Source organism: Eretmochelys imbricata, chromosome 7, assembly GCF_965152235.1.
Source record: "Eretmochelys imbricata isolate rEreImb1 chromosome 7, rEreImb1.hap1, whole genome shotgun sequence".
Taxonomy (NCBI): domain Eukaryota; kingdom Metazoa; phylum Chordata; order Testudines; family Cheloniidae; genus Eretmochelys; species Eretmochelys imbricata.
The window spans coordinates 114,718,703-114,736,823 of record NC_135578.1 but is presented as its reverse complement, the minus strand read 5'-3'; the positions used below and the strand labels follow the sequence as shown (position 1 = coordinate 114,736,823).

Genomic DNA, 18,121 nt, shown 5'->3' with positions numbered 1-18,121 from the left:
TGGCTCACGGGCTGGATCTGGCTCACGGGCTATAGTTTGCCCACCCCTGTCTTAGATGGTGCACTGCCAATGACTTGAGCTATCGCCTTCCAGTTATGCTATTTTAAATTAATTCTCAGTCCCAGGGTTTCCAAAGTAGTTTGTGATTTTGCTGGGTCTCAGATGGAGACATCTTTAAAAGGTCTAATTTTCAGAGGGTGGGTGCTGAGCTATTTCTGGGTTAGCAACCAAAATCGCCTTACTTTTGAAAACTTGGCCCGTGTTCTAAATCAACTTAGGCGAGTATACATTCCTCACTAAGTGACTGTGTATATATGAATGTTGAAGTTATAAATCAAAGCCATTTTTGAGATATTAAAATGCAAAACAGTATTTGAAATATTTCTAATCCAACCATCGGGAAAACCCTTTATTTCAGTGCTCAGCTAACATGAAAATAGTGAAATAAACTGCACTCGGTTTTCCTTAAAAAAAAAAAAAAAAAAGGGGGGAAAGGACTTTGAGGCTGTAAAAATAATAATATCAAATAAATGTTAAGGCAAAGGAGTATATTTCCAGAACATTATAAGTACCTGGTCTAAAAACTCAAAATGCTTTCTCAGCCACAACTATGGTATCAAGGGTTTACAAAAGTTTTTATACTGAATTCTTAAGGAATTAGGTTGAAAATGTGTGTGCATGTTTTCACAAAGGAAAACAATGAGGTTTTGTCTCAGGGCTTTGAGTGTGTACCTGCATCAGTGTCCTGTGTTTGTAGTTAGTGTTCCTGAAATTGTCATTGATGGGCGATCACTGAAAAAAATTAAGCTCAGGACGGAAGAAGAGGTGCTACAGAAATCTTAGAGACAATGAGGAAAGAAGACAGCAACAGAAATAGAAAACAACGGTGGGAGTTCTTAATGCAATGGTAGTACTTAAAAGCAGGAGTAAAGGACTGTCATAATATCTGAGTTCAAAATGTTTCACAGACATTAACCAATTCTTTATTGTTTTAAGCCTAATTCAGTAAATTACCAAATCAGTGTTATTTTCTTTGGATGTGGGTCCCAATTCCTTCCCATCATGTTTGCTTGAACCGAGAGGCCTGTCTGGTAGGGTTGCCAATTTTGGTTAGATGTATTCCTGGAGGTTTCATCACGTGACATAATCTTTAAAGAGAAATCTTTAATTCCTGGACACTCCTGGAGAGTTGGCAACCCTACTTGTTATGGCAGCCTTAGAACAGTGTGGTAGAGATTTAGTCTTCCACCCCCCACCCCCCAGGGTAAAATGAAGTTTTTTGGAAGTTTCAACTTCTTTTGGAAGTTGTGAGGCACAGTTTTTTGAGGCAAGCCCTGTGGCCCAAGCTTTCCCTCCCCAAAATGTAAAAGCTGCAGCCAACCAGACGAAGCATTTGTCTTTACCAAAAGGTTATATACACTCACAATCATACCCCTTAACTGCACTGTAAGTGTCAAGTGCCCGAACAGCTGGCTAGCTGACCTTAGTTTGTTGCTTCCTGTAAATGCTGTGACCCTCATTAGGAAAGCTGACTGCTTCTAGAAAGTACCACCGGGGCAACAAATAAGTTCTAAGAGCCTATTGATCTGTTACATTTGTTTTCAACGTGCAAAAAAGAAGATTCTTCTGTTCCTTGACTGGCACCCAGCTCTTGCTACAGTAGGTTCAGAGTGTCTCAGGACAGTATGATCTGGGGCAGCTCAGAGCTGAGTCTGCAGAATATTTGCTTATTACAGGAGGAACTGAAAGAACCTGTAATTCACTAGTTTCAGAGTAACAGCCGTGTTAGTCTGTATTCGCAAAAAGAAAAGGAGTACTTGTGGCACCTTAGAGACTAACCAGTTTATTTGAGCATGAGCTTTCGTGAGCTGTAGCTCACGAAAGCTCATGCTCAAATAAACTGGTTAGTCTCTAAGGTGCCACAAGTACTCCTTTTCTTTTTGTAATTCACTAGTGACCGACCTCTTACTACTTGAACAACCGACTGATTTCCCCCACCCACCCCTTGTTTTTGTTTTAATCACTGCGTTACAAGCAGGATTCAATTCCCCACCACAGAGGTAGGATCTGGTAACACAAACGCATAATAATCAACATTTACTGAGATAAAATGAACTGTAAACACAAAATGCCCAACATTTTGAGGGTTGGGTTGCTTTTTAAATCAAACTTGGAATAATGAAATGGCCGCCTTGGTAATATGAATGTAAATTTTTGCACATTGAGTAATTGGAAAAATATATATGTGGCCAATCCCAGGCAAAAGGCTGTTTTTGATTTTAATCAGACCTCTGATATTTTTTGTAATGAAAGCATAAAGGTGATTTTTCTGTTGCTCTACCTCTGACTCCTTAAATCATGATAAACATGCATTATGATCTTCTTAAAAGAATAAGAACATTCCTTGTTAATTAATTTATACAGCTGTCAGTACAGCTTTCTCTGTTATTCATACTCTAAGTGTTTGACTGCCATAGATTTTCTTGCAGTTCCTGGCAAAGCTCCAGTGAAAGCCTGGGATTTATTAGGCTGACTTGGTGCAAAGTCTATTGATTGTGGCCTCGAGGGTAATAACTAAATAGAGCTGGAGCAACAAGTCAATAACACCATTGTTGCTACAGACTCCATTCACTTGAGGAGTTAGATTGTTTTACAGTGGCAAAGAGTAATCATGAGCAGATCAGCATGTTCGACAGGCTCTGCACCATGTTAGTGGTGTGGACTGTTTTAAAGCTTTCAGCGAGATCACTGGAGAATCAGGGTGGGGTACAGGGATTAAGAACCCTGTAAACTCCTTCATTATGGCTAAAAGGTTTCAGCTTTAGTTTTAACGGCTAACAACTAAAGAGAGTTCTGTGTCTGTATTGGTGTTATCTAATGTTAAAATCCCCTGCCTATCAATCCAGAATGGCATGATAGAATTGTGTGTTTAATTTTGGATTGGAATCTGTATGCTGTCTGTGTGTGTATATGTATGTAGGCATGCTAGCATTAATATAATCTAAATGAGATTCTAGATAACGCATACCTCTCTTCTATGAAGGAATATTTCCTGGTTAGGGCTAGAAAGGGGACTTCTATTTAATTAACTCAAAATGAGGAAATACTTCTGTGTATTGCTTCTCTAATCCTCCCATATGTTTATTTACTTTTAGAATTCCTTGTCTTTTGCAGAATTGTATACAAAACAAGTAGAGGAGGTATATTTATTTCCAGAGAGTTTTATCATTTATTTGATAACCTTTGACAATGAGCATTGTATTAAAGAGCATACCAGTTTGTCTTTGAAAAGTTTGAAAAGTCAAAAACTGTGAAGATACCACATCCGGTCAGCTGTCCTGATAGACTCATATCTAACTCCAACAGTGGCCAGTACCAAATGCTTCTGAAGAAGGTGGATGAGTTTCTTCCTTACCCCCCACTTAATGGCTGGCTTTTGTCTTGAAGTGTGAAAGTTGACACTTAGTGTAATAAGAATGATTTTATAGTAAAAAAAATCTTTTTGGTAAATGTAAAGTTAAGTTGATGAAGTTTTGTAAAACAATCTTGATATAGTTACCATATTCCAGGGGTCTGTGTATTCTGCAGTCATACAGAATCTGCCCTTCACAGCAGAGTTGTGATTCAGAATCAGAGCTTTCCTTAAAAACAAAAAAACCTGTTTCTAGCTTCATGGTTACAAAGATAATGCTCCAGATAGGAGCGGAGTGTAAACTGGTGCAGTGGAGTCTGATTTGTGAATCCGCATACAGTTTAAAACTACAATATAATGCGACAGCTACAAAAGAGATGTGACCTGGTCAGATTCATTTTAATGGATTGTAATGGCTGAAACCTCATGGTGATTGTGTAATTATCAGTATTAACTATTTCACTGCTGCTCATGTTAGTCATCTACCTAATTTGTTTGTCTTACAATCCTAAGTAGCCTCCCATGCCATCTTGCTGCCAAAGGCCTCAAATATTCCCTAGAAACTGCCAAAATCTTTTCTTTGGTAGTTTCTGCAATGCAGTTCTGCCTTGTCAATACACTAATCTGCAGCATATTGAAAACCAGAAACAAAAGAGTAGAGTTTAAAACAAATTGAATTTAATATCAATACAGGTATAAATAAGTGACCAAATGACTTTTCTGATTGTATTCGTCATTTTCATTTTCATTCAATAAAAACCTCCAGTTTTGATTTTCCTTGAAGCTGCTGCACCTGAATGCTGCAGAATTCAGGGTCCTTGCTGCAGAATTTAGGTGCAACTAACCAATATGTTCACATTGCCTTGACAATACTTACTTATCTTTGCATTTAAACAGGCCAGCTTTCCTGTTAGCTCATGGCCACTGACTGTAAACTGCTCTGGTGTTGGAAAGCTGTAGGATCTTGCTAGCAATCTCCCCCCTGGGGTGTTAGAATTCCTTTAATGGTATAGAACTAACACAACTGGCTGCTGGCAGCCAAGTGTAGGACTGCTGTAATTTTCTTGGGAGGCTGGGCAAATCCCAGAATAGGAGTACGCAAAGGTGTCATGAAACCACCTTTGCATGCCCCACTTTTGAGTTCTGTGCAGTTTGTCCAGATCTGAGAATTGAGCCCAGTATGCCAAAAGTAGGAGGAGTCAGTCAGGAAATGTAACCAGAGAAATTGATGCAGGCCTGGTGCAGTCTTTTCAGGGTCTTCTACATTTCGTAAATTATCAAGATAATTCCTCCTTATTCCCACAGATTCAGAAATGCAACAAGTAGTGTAGTAATCTATGTTGTTGCATCTTGCATCCATTTTATCTTTTACATAATTAATGTATGCAGTGTACACAATTATTTTCCTTGTCCTTGTTCTCCTAATTGATGGTTTGTGTGCTTGTTTGCTTGTTTGTTTTTTAGTGCTTATGAAAGTGAGGAACTAATAAAACAGGAAGGAAATAGACATAATCTGGTAACGCTCTGTGCCAGTTTCCAAACACAGTTCTACAAAATCAGTTCCGAATCTGCAACACTCTCTGCTAGTTAGATCGTTGGCCTCTTTCAAACATATTGAAATGAGAACAAAGATTTGGTGTTATTTTTTGTGTGTGTGGAGAATCTAGATTCATATGAGACCTTGACACTTATTCTAAACTGGATTTGAATCCAAATCTCCAGAGACTAAAAGTTGCTCTGCTCAACCCATGGATGGAAATTGTTTCCCAAATGTAGAGTATTTGCTATATTTCCAGTATAACATCTTTGCTGGTTTACTCCTTTTTTTTTTAAACCTTTTATTTTTCAAGGAACCATAGACCTTGACTGATGTGTAGCTTTGGTCAGTAGCTGAGGGGAGTGAACAAAGTTAAAAACAAAAACACCACCCTCCCCCTTGACCTGAAGGGATTAGGGCAGGCCAGAGGGGTCAATTAGCCTATTAAGTGGCAAACGGGCGGGGTGGTGGAGGGGGGAATTACGGCTGAGAGAAAATCCCTAATTAGGAGCATAGGCCCCGACTTCTGCTGGCGCTGATGGGTGCTCAACCCCCCTCTGCCCCCGGCCCAGCCCCAGCTCCACCCCTGCCCTGCCCCATTCGACTCCTTCCCCAAAACCCCGCCCCGTACCCGCCTCTTCCCCGCATCCTCCCCTGAGCGTGCCACGTTCCCGCTCCTCCCCCTCCCTCCTGGAGCTTATGCCATGAAACAGCTGTTTTGCGGCAGCAAGCACTGGGAGGTAGGCAGAGGAGCGGGGACGCAGCGCGCTCAGGGGAGGAGGCGGAGGTGAGGTGAGACGGGGGGGGGGGGGGGGCAGGGAGCTTGGCTGCCAGTGGATGCAGAGCACTGACTAATTTTTCCCTGTGGGTGCTCCAGCCCCTGTGCAGGAACAGGCAAGTCTTCCAGACAGCCAGGGAGTAGGCAGCAGGTAGGAGCTGCTGGGAAAGGCTGCAGTCACTCCCTGGGAGGAGTAAAGCTGGCAGACCCAGAGAAGGAAGGGAGAGCCAGATGGTTAGGAAAGCGCCCAGGGAAATGCAGCAAGGTATGGAGTGCTACAGACCTTGGCTGCAGTCAAGAGAGTCCATGGACTAGAACCCAGAGTAGAGAGCGCACCCAGATTCTGCTGCCAGCCACTGCAGGAGTGGCAGTGTGAGGCAACAAAAGACTGCCAGAGAGCAGAAACCTTGATACACTCTCACCCGGATTCAGGTTTAGGGAAGCTGAAATCTCAGGAGCTGTTCTTGTAAACCCAAAGTTGCAAAAATCTTGCAAACTCAGTGGATCTATTCTTCTGCTGTTTGAAATGCAGATAATCTCACAGGATTAAACTGTGCTTGTAAGATCTTAAATGGTAACCAGAAAATAGGTTTCTCCTGATTTTGGATCTAGTTTGGATCTACATGTAGAATCCACAAATTCAAAAAGGCTTCAAGTTTATGGTTTTACTTTTGGCCCATCTCTAATCTGTAGTGTGCTTCGCAGAACATTCCAAACTCAGATCACAAACTAAGTACTTACCAGATCTGTACAAATACTGCAAAAACCATTCCAGGAAAATTTGTTCAAATTTTTAAACAGATTTTTTTCAGCCATGTTCTCACCCTTTTTTTTATGTTCTTCACTTTCCCTGAAGATTTTATCAAAATAATTGCCTGTTGAGACATATTTATTAAAAGTGCATTGATTTTCTGATCCTTTACAGTTTCCAGAAATGATCTATTGCAAACAATGAACCCATAGCCCTAATGAAGTTCTGATTCTTCTTTAACATTTGTTTAATTGAAGCTAAAAACAAAAAAAAATTATAGTATAATATTTTAAGAGCAACTGTGTAGCACCTTTCCAAGTTTGCATGCCTGTCAGCGAGATGTAATCCTGTAAGTGTGAATGAATGACTCCATTTCCAGTTTGCGTTTCCGTTTCCATTGCAAAAATAGCAGTGGGCACACTATACTTCCAGAATAGATACCTTTCTAAAGCTTTATAAATCACACGCCAATAAAAAGTAACCTGAGGTTATTTCTTTATTAAAAATTCTCTTTATGGTTGGTGCTAAATAAAAAAGCAGGGATTAAAATAACAGGGATTAATTTATAATTCTTTTCCAAGTATGTAGGTTATATTTTGTAAGGATATAAAGTTATATATAGAATTTCTCAACGCCTAAAGTTTTCATGGCCATAGTCAGCGTGAAATGCCAACGCTTTAGCCATCCTCATGCCATGGCTGCATCTCATCGTGACAGAGGTGCATTCCCAGGTTCTTGTGCTTAATTTTGGGGTTTGTGCATTTTTTGGTTACACTGGGCAAAAAAAAATTCAAGTGTTTAAGTGATTTAGGAGCCCATGTCCCACTTTCAAAAGTGGCTTAGTTAACTAAGAGCATGAGCCTTTGGTTCTTAAGCGTAGGTCTGCTCTGTGATTTAAAAAAAAAAACTCATGGCACTGAGTCTCAGAACCCAAGGACAGCTGGCTTTGGCTGAAGTGCTAAAAATAGCAGTGTAGACATTCAAGCTCAGAGACCCTCCGCCCTTGCAGGGTCTCAGAGCCCAGGGTACAAGCTGAGCTCGAAGATCTATACTGCCGGTTTATAGCCCTGCGTCCCAAGACCTGCAAACCCAAGTCAGTTGACTTGGGCCAGCCGCTGCCCTTCTGCGGGTGTTTTCTCATAGTGTAGACGTACCCTGAGAGCCTGTCTGCACTTAAAATGCTGCATCCGTGCAGTATTTTAAGTGTAGACGTGTCCTTAGGCTGTGCCATTGTAGCTCTTTAATGTAGATGCTCTAAGCTGATGGGAGAGAGCTGGAGTCAACGTACCTTAGGTCGAGTTACCATGGGGTCTGCACCGCGGGGGGTCGACGGGAGAAACTCTCCTGTCGTCTTACCTTATTCTTCTCATTGGGGAGTAGAATACAGGGATCTACTGGAGAGCGATCTGCAGAAGATTTGGCGGGACTTTACTTGACCCGCTAAATCGACCGCTGGTGGATCGATCTCAGAGCGTCGATCCCCGCTGTAGTGTAGACCTGCCCTTAATCTCTTAACCTTCCGTTTTGCTTTCTGTAAAATGGGGATTATACTACTCACCTCAGTGATATGAAAATGAATCCGTTAAAGTTTGTTCTAATAATTAATTAATGTGTATTTAACAGGACTTCGAAGATGAAAATTGTGAGGCATTATTATTGTTAGTCTAATTCATTTTTATTAATATTCTTATAATTGTTGCTTCTATGTTTCTGCTTTGTCATACAAATGGCATTTATTTTTTTGGCAAAATATTTGTTTTCCACTGTGTGCCTCCTGTCTAAAGTATATTGATGGAGTTAAGGCAGGTTTCTGTTTTTTAACAGAAGTGTGTCTATTTTTAGCTTTCAGATGCTGGCTGCATGTTGTGTGTGTGTGTATAGATAATATATATAAAAATCATGGGCAAATTGTATCTCATTAAAGATATTCGTCTCTTTCATTGGTGCTTATCTTTGTTATTGGAGGAGAATTTCTGTTCAGTGTTAATCCAGCACTGAGTCTTGTGTGCCCAAGTGGGACTCCATTCAGGAATAAGGATCCATCCATGCTCCTGAGTCTGGAGGATTGGACCCACAATCTGTAATTTCAGAGTAACAGCCGTGTTAGTCTGTATTCGCAAAAAGAAAAGGAGTACTCCCTTTCTTTTTGCGAATCTGTCATTTGTTGCCTTCAGCGTGTAATAAATTTGCATGTATGCTAGGCATCAGCAAAGTTCCAACACAAGGGCAACTGCACTTGGCAATTTCTCATTTAAAGACGGAACTAACATTACAGTAATGTTATTAGGCCCATTTTCCTACTGGGCCCTTTCCAGTTTGGGTAATTACATTTTCAGTTTTCCCTGCAATTTACATTGGAGACAGTATCTGTTTTCACACCCTGTCCTAAAGAGAACATCATGTTGCTGTGCACTATTCAACAGCTGCTACATCCTATCCCAGAGTAGATGAAGCAATTCCATGTGTACACTTATCAAGTCCTACTCTGGCTTTGACTATGACCCAATAGCAATCAATGGTATCCAAGTGTCATAATTTGGCTTGTAGTTGGGGTGTAATTCACATCCCTTACTTGCACTAAATAGCATTCACTTGAGCAGTTTCAGTGACAGGATTGCAGAATCAGGCCCCTAAGGATACTTGGGAATTAAAGGAATTCTATAACTGTAAGGTATTATTATGATTACTACTCTGGAGAATGCAGAGTTATTGAAGACGGCAAAATAAATTACAGAGTTAAATGTATAAGTAAACCAGGAAACGACTGATGTTTTTTGCATAGTAGTAATCTTCATAATCACTTCATTTGCAGTTATTTTATTTTAAACTTTAGGCAGAATTTTGAAGCATAACTCAGTGGAGATTTTTGCTGTAATCTATAGAGTTTAATGAAAGCTAATTGGAGGACAAATTCTAATCTAATTAAAATGTGACCGCATAAAGCAGAAAGGATAAATGAGGGGAAATGTTCTATAGGGCATAGTTTTCAAACAATGATTATTCTGAATACTAAGTCAGATGAAGCTTTTGTACATGATGATCGTGGATGTTGCCAGCAATAAAACAACCTTGAGATATTTTAAATGAAAGTTTTAATATATTTTGTTTTAAAAGTGGACACTTAAATCACAACTGTGTAAGGGCTTTAAAAAAGCGACACACACATTCTCATCTAAAAACATAACAAGTAAGTTAGCCAAAGGTATACATTCCATCTAAGTTCTCATGATCAGCAGATGCAAATGTTCGCAGTGTGCAGAAGAGTTATGAGCCCTAATGAGATTTCAATACTGAGCAAACAATAAAAATTTATGCATTGCATAGTTTTAGTGGCCTTTGGCTTCATGGATAGTGTTACACCCTTTCAACAGCTTTGGTAATATAATATCCATCTGCTTTGGAAGTAAGAAAAATTTTAGGGGTGAACTGAAATTGTGAAAAATAATTTGATTAATTACTTTGTCAGGTTCCTGCATTTCCATGGTATAATTGCCTATAGTAATCGTAACTCTTGTGCAGATACATAGGTTCTAGTTATGTTCTGACACAAGCTTTGAAAGATTCAGGTGAAAGATAGGTTTTCCAGCATTTGAGACAGACTATTTCCTGTTCTATACGTATCCAGAGCACTCCCAAACAAACCCCCTAGCAAGAACATTCCTGTCACAGTCCGGTAAACGAGAGAGTTGAAAAGCTGCACTTTCGCTATGAACTGTCATGTGTTACAATAAAAGAGGTTGAATACATACACAAAAAGAAACACACAATAGTCATTAAAATAAATGTAAGCAGTGGGGGATGGGGATACCCTAGAATCAGTGAATTAAACTGATACTGTTTGAAAATAAGCTTGACCATCTCAAACTTCAAATCCTTTTTTGGTTTAGTTTTTAATAATTCAGAACCTTCAGCTTAATGGTTTCCTGCATTACACTGTATAAATATTAAAAAGTTTGCATGGGATTAATAACAGATTCTCTGCATACGTGTCACAGCACACATCTGCAGCAAATCTGCTAGCATATTTCTTATACTAGTTTTACTTTGGGGCCATAAAGTAATTCCTGTTTTGTGAATGAGAATAAACCTATTATGCACTAGGTTAGCTACACCCAGTTTCTACTCTTCAGGGGGAAAAAGCTGCTTATTTGATATGGCGTCTCAAATTTCAGTGTTCTGAAGTGAGTTTAAGCCTCTGATAGATTTGCTTGAGCAAGCTGTTGGATATTGCCTTCACTATTTCTTGATTTGACTTATCCCAGAGAGTATTGACAAACTTCTGGGCAGCAGCAAACTAAGGGAGCTTAATTATAAAGTGTAATGTTTTCCTGCTAAATTCGTTAATGAGGCAACATGCAAAAACTGAAATATTTACCCATGTTTTCTCTTAAAATAGTATCAAATGTTTTTTATTCTTTTTAAAAGAAGCAGCTTTCAGTGATGCAGTTTTGCAGCTCACAAAAGCCCTTTTTCCCATCCACAAATAGCTAGCTTTCTCTTTGCCTCAAGGGAATTGTGCATAGCTCAAGTAAAGTTTAAAAAAAATAAGAGATCGTTTCCCAGTTTTAATTCAAACACGATGCATATACACTCTCTCTCTCTCTCTCTCTCTCTCTCTCAAAAGGAAGATCCAGAAGTGTTACACCGACCTGCCCTCTGAAAGTTCTATTGACCTGAAGTTTACTAAACAAATAAATGAGGAAAGCAACATCTGTTTCACATCCCTGGCACAAGTTCTGACCTTGAGATGTAAAGCCTGACTCAATCTTGAGGTGGTGTAACTCCACTGAGTTACTGTTGATTTACAACGGTGTAACACTGAGCAGAATCAGGCCCATAAAATGGATTTAAAACATAATGTGAGACTTTGTATGTTTATATTCTTTAAAAGATATAGGACCTGATCCAAAGCCCATTGACTTCAGTGGCCTATGGATCAAACCCTCAGCCTCCATAAGCTATTTAATTTTTTTCTTATTGGTATACATGCTTTTCTTTTTCTTGGAGTATTATTTTTCATAAAGTTAAATTTCTGTCCAATGGTTTTTGTTGTGTATGACAGCTTTCATAGAAACTGGCTCTAAAACAATGTTTTGCAATTAAACCATGCATTTAGATCTACTGATGAAAAGTGCTATACAAGAGCTAGGTAGTATTATTAATTATTATTTATGAAGTGAAATATAATAGCAAAGAGAGAGAGAAACTAAAAGGGAGAAAAGATGTTGTTAGGTTGTGATTTGAAAAGAGTCAAGGAAGTAGTAAGCTACAGGAAGGCTTTTCCAAAAGGCAGGAGCTGCACAGAAGAAGACTCTTGCACCCCAAAGTGACATGTTTGTGTGAAGTGGCTTTAAAAAGGCAGTTCTATCCATTTGTGATTTTTTTCATCTCTGTTAGTGAGAGACAAAATTGGGCCATTTCATCCCTGGCATAACTGCACTTACTTCAATGGAGTTACATTAGATTTAATTATATGTTTATTTCCGATATTTTATTCAACCACTAGATGTCTCTGTATGCTATATATAGTTCCAGAGAGGATGAAGCCCCTGGTAAACAAGGGAGACAAAACTGGAACTTAAACTGTGTGGAAATCTATTTCTTTTGTGTCTGTAGTTGTAACTGTGTTCTTTAATAAGCATCTATTGTTTAAAGAGAACTCTGATTCGATACATTGTCATATCAGAGAAAAACCTACAGAGATTGAATGTTCCTGATTTTAAAAAAAAAAAAAAAAAAGCCCATTTGTTTCTCTACAGCTGTTTAAGACAGACTGTGATTTCATATGTCATGAAACTAGAGCCAAAATATATTCATCGTTGCTAGGTGGGTACATCAGGCAGTCATTGGAATTTGAAATGGGCACCTCTTTCATTGTTTTCAGCATAGAAGTAATGCATACAATATAATATCACGACAAGTGATTTTTTCAATTAAGTGACTGTTGACGATTTAGTGTTTAATTCTCTCCTTCATAACCCAGCGCACAGCGCTGTCTGTCTAAGAAAGCCAGCAGCTGTACATGAACAAGTACAATAACGGATTTACCAGCACTGTAAAAAACTGGGTATCAGATGTCAAGTTGAGTGGATTTTTTTTTTTTAAACAATCAGCTGAGGAGTGGGCCTGGGTGCAGAATCTATTTCATGATTCTGTTTATCAGTCAGTCCTCTGACGGACCGAGGGAGCTGCACCTGTGACCAGTTTTTTGTAGAGCTCTCTGAAGAAAAATGCAAAAGTAATCAGCACATGTTTGCCTTTCATTTATCTCTGTCATCTGGGAATAAGATACAGATAGTATCAGGAGCAATGAAAGGTACATTCTGATATTATTTTCAGTTTTTTGTCTAGACAGAGAGGAGCAACCACTTGTATCTCTGGAACACATACCAAAATTAAAAAAAAAAAAAAAGCCTACATTCTAGGCTGAAGGCCAGAGGGGGTAGTAAGCTGTCTATATTTAAAAAAAAGAAAAAAAAAAGTTAAAAACCACCAGCTACTCATCAGGTGATTGGAGACTGTGGTTGTAAAAATGTGCTGCAGGCAGAAGTTCTGAAAAATCCCAGAAAGTGTTGAAAACATCTCTAAACAAGGTATTTTTCTCCTGCACCTTTCTTGCTAAAGGTCCCAATAGCTGCCAAGAAAAGGAGTGAGAATGTTAGCTGCCAAATAAAAAATTTATGACCGTGTTTGGCAAAGGACTGTATTGCTGCTTGTTTTATACATTTCCACAAGACTCTTGCGGGGCTGTTGGGCACATACAACTCGCTGATCACTGTGCTTTATCTGTGCTGTAATAAAGAAAAATCAACTCAAATGAAGTAGAATTAAACAATATGACTTTTTTTCATTGAATAACCCCCTATAAATGTTTACTATGGCAAGAATATCATTTAATATAATACAACATTCCCCATAGAAAAATGTTTTTTAAAACCTTTATCTGACCATTACTTGTTAATTGAGTAATTTTCTTAGTAAAAATATGTGAATCTTTCAGTTAAAAATGTATTGCTTTTGCAATTGTGCTTGTTATACATTGGAGTCTGGGCCAATAAACTGCCTGTTAAACCATAAAGGGGCCCATTCACTAAAGCTTGTGAATGCCATTTATGTTTGAAAAACAAGGAAAAGAATATGCTGGAATTTCATTGCTCACTAATATCAATTAGGGTTTCGGACTGTGTCATTAAATTAATGTTGTGGGAGAAAAATATTTCAGTGTATTCAGTGGAAAAAATATTTTTAATTAGGGCTGTCAAGCAATTAAAAAAATGAATCACGATTAACCGCGCGATTAAAAAAATTAATCGCAATTAATTGCGCTGTTAAACAATAATAGAATACTGTACCATTTATTTAAATATTTTTGGGTGTTTTCTACATTTTCAAATATATTGATTTCATTTACAACACAGTATACAAAGTGCACAGTGCTGACTCCATATTTATTTTTTATTTAAAATATTTGCACTGTAAAAAACAAAATAGTATTTTTCAATTCACCTAATACGAGTACTGTGGTGCAATCTCTTTATCATGAAAGTTGAACTTACAAATGTAGAATTATGTACAAAAAAAATAACTGCATTCAAAAATAAAACAATATAAAACTTTAGAGCCTACAAGTCCATTCAGTCCTACTTCTTGTTCAGCCAATCGCTCAGACAAACAAGTTTGGTTACAATTTGCAGGAGATAATACTGCCCATTTCTTGTTTACAATGTCACCTCAAAGTGAGAACAGGCATTCGCATGGCACTGTTGTAGCCGACATTGCAAGATATTTATGTGCCAGATGCTGTAAAGATTCCTATGTCCTTTCATGCTTCAGCCACCATTCCAGAGGACATGTGTCCATGCTGATGATGGGTTCTGTTCGACAAAAAGCCAAAGCAGAGCGGATCTATATATGTCCATTTTCATTATCTGAGTCAGATGCCACCAGCAGAAGGTTGATTTTCTTTTTAGGTGGTTTGGGTTCTGTAGTTTCTGCATTGGAGTGTTACTCTTTTAAGACTTCCGAAAGCATGCTCCACACCTTGTCCCTCTCAGGTTTTGAATGGCACTTCAGATTCTTAAACCTTGGGTCGAGTGCTTTAGCTATTTTTAGAAATCTCACATGGGTACTTTCTTTGCATTTTGTCAAATCTGCGGTGAAAGTGTTCTTTAAAAGAACATGTGCTGGGTCATCATCTGAGACTGCTATAACATGAAATATATGAGAGAATGCAGGTAAAACAGAGCAGGAGACATACAATTCTCCCCCAAGGAGTTCAGTCACAAATTTAACTAACGCATTATTTTTTTAATGAGCATCATCAGCATGGAAGCATGTCCTTTGGAATGGTGGCCAAAGCATGAAGGGACATATGAATGTTTAGCATATTTGGCACATAAATACCTTGCTACAGAAGTGCCATGTGAATGCCTATTCTGACTTTCAGGTGACACTGTAAATAACAAACAGACAGCAGTATCTCCTGTAAATGTAAACAAACTTGTTTGTCTTAGTGATTGGCTGAACAAGAAGTAGGGACTGAGTGGACTTGTAGGCTCTGAAGTTTTACATTTGGTTTGTTTTTGAGTGCAGTTATGTAACCAAAAAAAAATCTACATTTGTAAGTTACACTTTCACGATAAAGAGACTTCACTACAGCACTTGTATGAGGTGAATTGAAAAATACTATTTCTTTTGTTTATCATTTTTACAGTGCAAATGTTTGTAATAAAAATAATAATATAAAGTGAGCACTGTGCACTTTGTATTCTGTGTTGTAATAGAAATCAATATATTTGAAAATGTAGAAAAACATCCACAAATATTTAACAAATTTCAATTGGTATTCTATTAACAGTGCGATTAATCATGATTAATTTTTTTAAGTGCGATTAATTTTTTTGTTAATCGCATGAGTTAACTGCGATTAATTGACAGCACTATTTTTAATACGTTAGCACATTGACAGTAATATTAAGTTGGCTGATGGTGAAATAAAACCCTTAAAAAGTACTTTGCCTGTATGAAGAAACAAAATTATCTGTCCCTGTCTTTTCAAAACAGTTATCAGATTATGCTCCCAACTGATAATTAGTGCTGCTTAACACAGATCTTGTCATTCTGTTGTCTCAAAACTATAGATTGTTTATGCTTTCTCATTACCATGTATTTATGGAGGCATGAGGCTTGGAACACAAGGACTGCTCTTTTCATGTGCCCCATAGGTGGCAGTATACCTCAGGGGTGGGGCCAAGATCTCTCCTACCGCCCATGCAGGTCGAGTAGGCTGCCTCCTTTGAATGGATTGGGCAGTGGTAACCCTGCCTTTGGTGCTCCTTGAGCTCCCCCTGGGGCAGCACAGTTCCACACCACACTAACACAGACCCATGTCTTCAAGGCACAGTTGAACCCCATACCATAGCAATTATTCAATAGCAGCCAACAGTACTACAAATGCTATGTGCCTATATGTTTATATACTTCATGGTGTTTGATGTAAAGTACTAAAGACAGCCCAACATTAAGAGGATTATTTCAGACAGCATTAGGAGTTAATTTACAGAAGATTAGCTCTAAATCAGGCAGATATCATAAGCAAATTATCATCCATATGAGAGATGCAGAGTCAAAATGTGTGGTAAGGAATGGGGGTTAGCATCTCCTAGAACACTGAGCAGTCTGGTAGATTCTTTGTTAGTTTCCTTTCTTAAGGTGTTACATTATTTCTCTATACACACTCCTTATTGATGTTGTTTATTGGCAATGTAACAGTTTAACTCCATGTACCTCTCATCTGATTAATATTATATACTTCGTGCTGTCCTTCCATTGAGTAGTGTTTGGTTTGACCCTACAAATGATATCTCCATGGTGTGTGATCGTTCTAAATCGGTAGTATACATCTTGACTTCAGTATGACATACTTAGTCCTTTATTTTTTTTCTGTTAAAGTGAGTTACATTTTAATGCCAAACTCATAAAAATGGAATGAATAAAATGGCAGATATTAGAATTGAGATTACAACTGCTTAAAAAATTGCTTCCGTAACGTTTAAGCTTATACATTTCAAATTTGTTTTTTATCCGCAGCAGGGATGGTTATTTTGTACTCACAAGCAAATTCTGTCCTTCAGACTGCAGTCCAGCAGGCATGAACAACAAACCAATCCCAATCTGCTCACCCAGTTTCCAAAACACTTGAAAATTAGTTGAAGAGATTGTAAAATGGACTGGACCACATGCCTAAATCTTTTTGAGTTGCACTTGAGATTCTGAAAGTTTTGAAGTTTCAGGAATGGGTTGCTCTAACTTCTGAAATGTGTGTGTTTTACTCTCTGAAAGGCATTCAACTGATTAGTCTTCAGTGTGACTCTGAACATATTTTTTTAATGGGGAAGGAAGTCTGGACAGAGTTCTGCATTTTATTCCTTTCCTGATGGACCAAATACCTTTAGGCAGGGTTGGCCTGAGGTCATAAATGCCTCCCTGTGAACAATGAAAAAGGAACCTTCACACCCTCCACAAGATCATAAAAACTATGGAAAAGCCCAGTTTCCATTTAGGGGTCCCTCTGGTTGCAAGATCTGCAGGTGCTCTTGAACTTTGACTTCATCTGCTGTGGTTTCATGAAGTGCATGGGCACCTGGTATGGTTATTAAACTGAGGTGTCTGAGATCATAACAAAGTAGAGGCTTTTCTACTCCCCTAATAGAAATGCTGTAACATGCTGAAAAGAAAACACTCTAATAGTGGTGAGTATCTCCTGTCAACTAATTTGATAGTTCTCTATCAGGTAAACCATTTGTGAATACATCGATCCTTTTTATTTTTCACTGTTCTGTCTTAGCTATTCCCAGGATTTCTCTGAAACAGTTGAGCAAAAATTGATTTTTATTTGTTCCACTGGCCTTGTGGAAAATTAGCTTATGAACTGGTTTTTATAGGGAGACTCAAAGCACAGCACAGGTTGAAAAATAAGCCTATAGCAGTCAGAATCGTTGTCTGAAATGTCTTCAGACTGGAAGGCTGAATTTATTGCACAAAACAAGTCCTAGCAATGTGGAGGTGCGCAGTCCTGCTCATTATCACTGGAAAAGGGGAAACCAAAAAGCACAGTAAAAAATTAAATTTTAATAATGCTAGTGATATTTTCTAAATCCTTCCTGACAGAAAGATTCTCATTATTTTTATCTGTCTCAGAGTAGGCTCTTTTAATGCCATCTCACAAATGGCCTTAGCCATGATTGTTTTCTTTTCTTTTAAAGCATTTGGGGAAAAAAAATGAATATATGCTTTTCTATCATTCAAGAAGTGCCATGAAGTGGTAACATTTTGGATAGCACATTTTCAGGAACAATTGCTGAGATGCCTTCAGGTTTTTACAAAAGAGGTCAACATTATTAAGACAATTGTAGTCAACTTCCCATATGAAAAGACACCCAGTCAAATGTAGTGTGAAAAGGGGGAAATACTATAAACCAAGTAATGCCCAATCTCCAATTTAATCACATCTAAAAGCTATAGATTAAAATTGAATCAAGTCAAAGGATATTACATATTTTCTTTCTTGCTTCCTTCCACTTAATATATATTTCTAGACTAATCTTAATTGTTCTCAACTCTGGTATAGTACAAGTTTTCTTT

General features: G+C 38.2%; 1 protein-coding gene across 5 annotated transcripts in view; it reads left to right on the top strand.

Moving 5' to 3' along the window:
* The window catches only part of VTI1A (vesicle transport through interaction with t-SNAREs 1A), a 356,897-nt gene that overhangs the window by 305,597 nt on the left and 33,179 nt on the right, over window positions 1-18,121 (top strand). The window contains exon 8 of one of the 5 annotated variants that reach the window (XM_077823151.1): window positions 11,103-11,307. The exons of 3 other annotated variants lie outside the window; for them this stretch is intronic. In XM_077823151.1, the coding sequence (XP_077679277.1) occupies window positions 11,103-11,238 (136 nt within the window). In that variant the 3' untranslated portion in view covers window positions 11,239-11,307. Of the gene's footprint in view, window positions 1-11,102; window positions 11,308-18,121 lie in introns of those variants that run through there. One more of the 5 variants, XM_077823162.1, reaches the window with a different exon arrangement.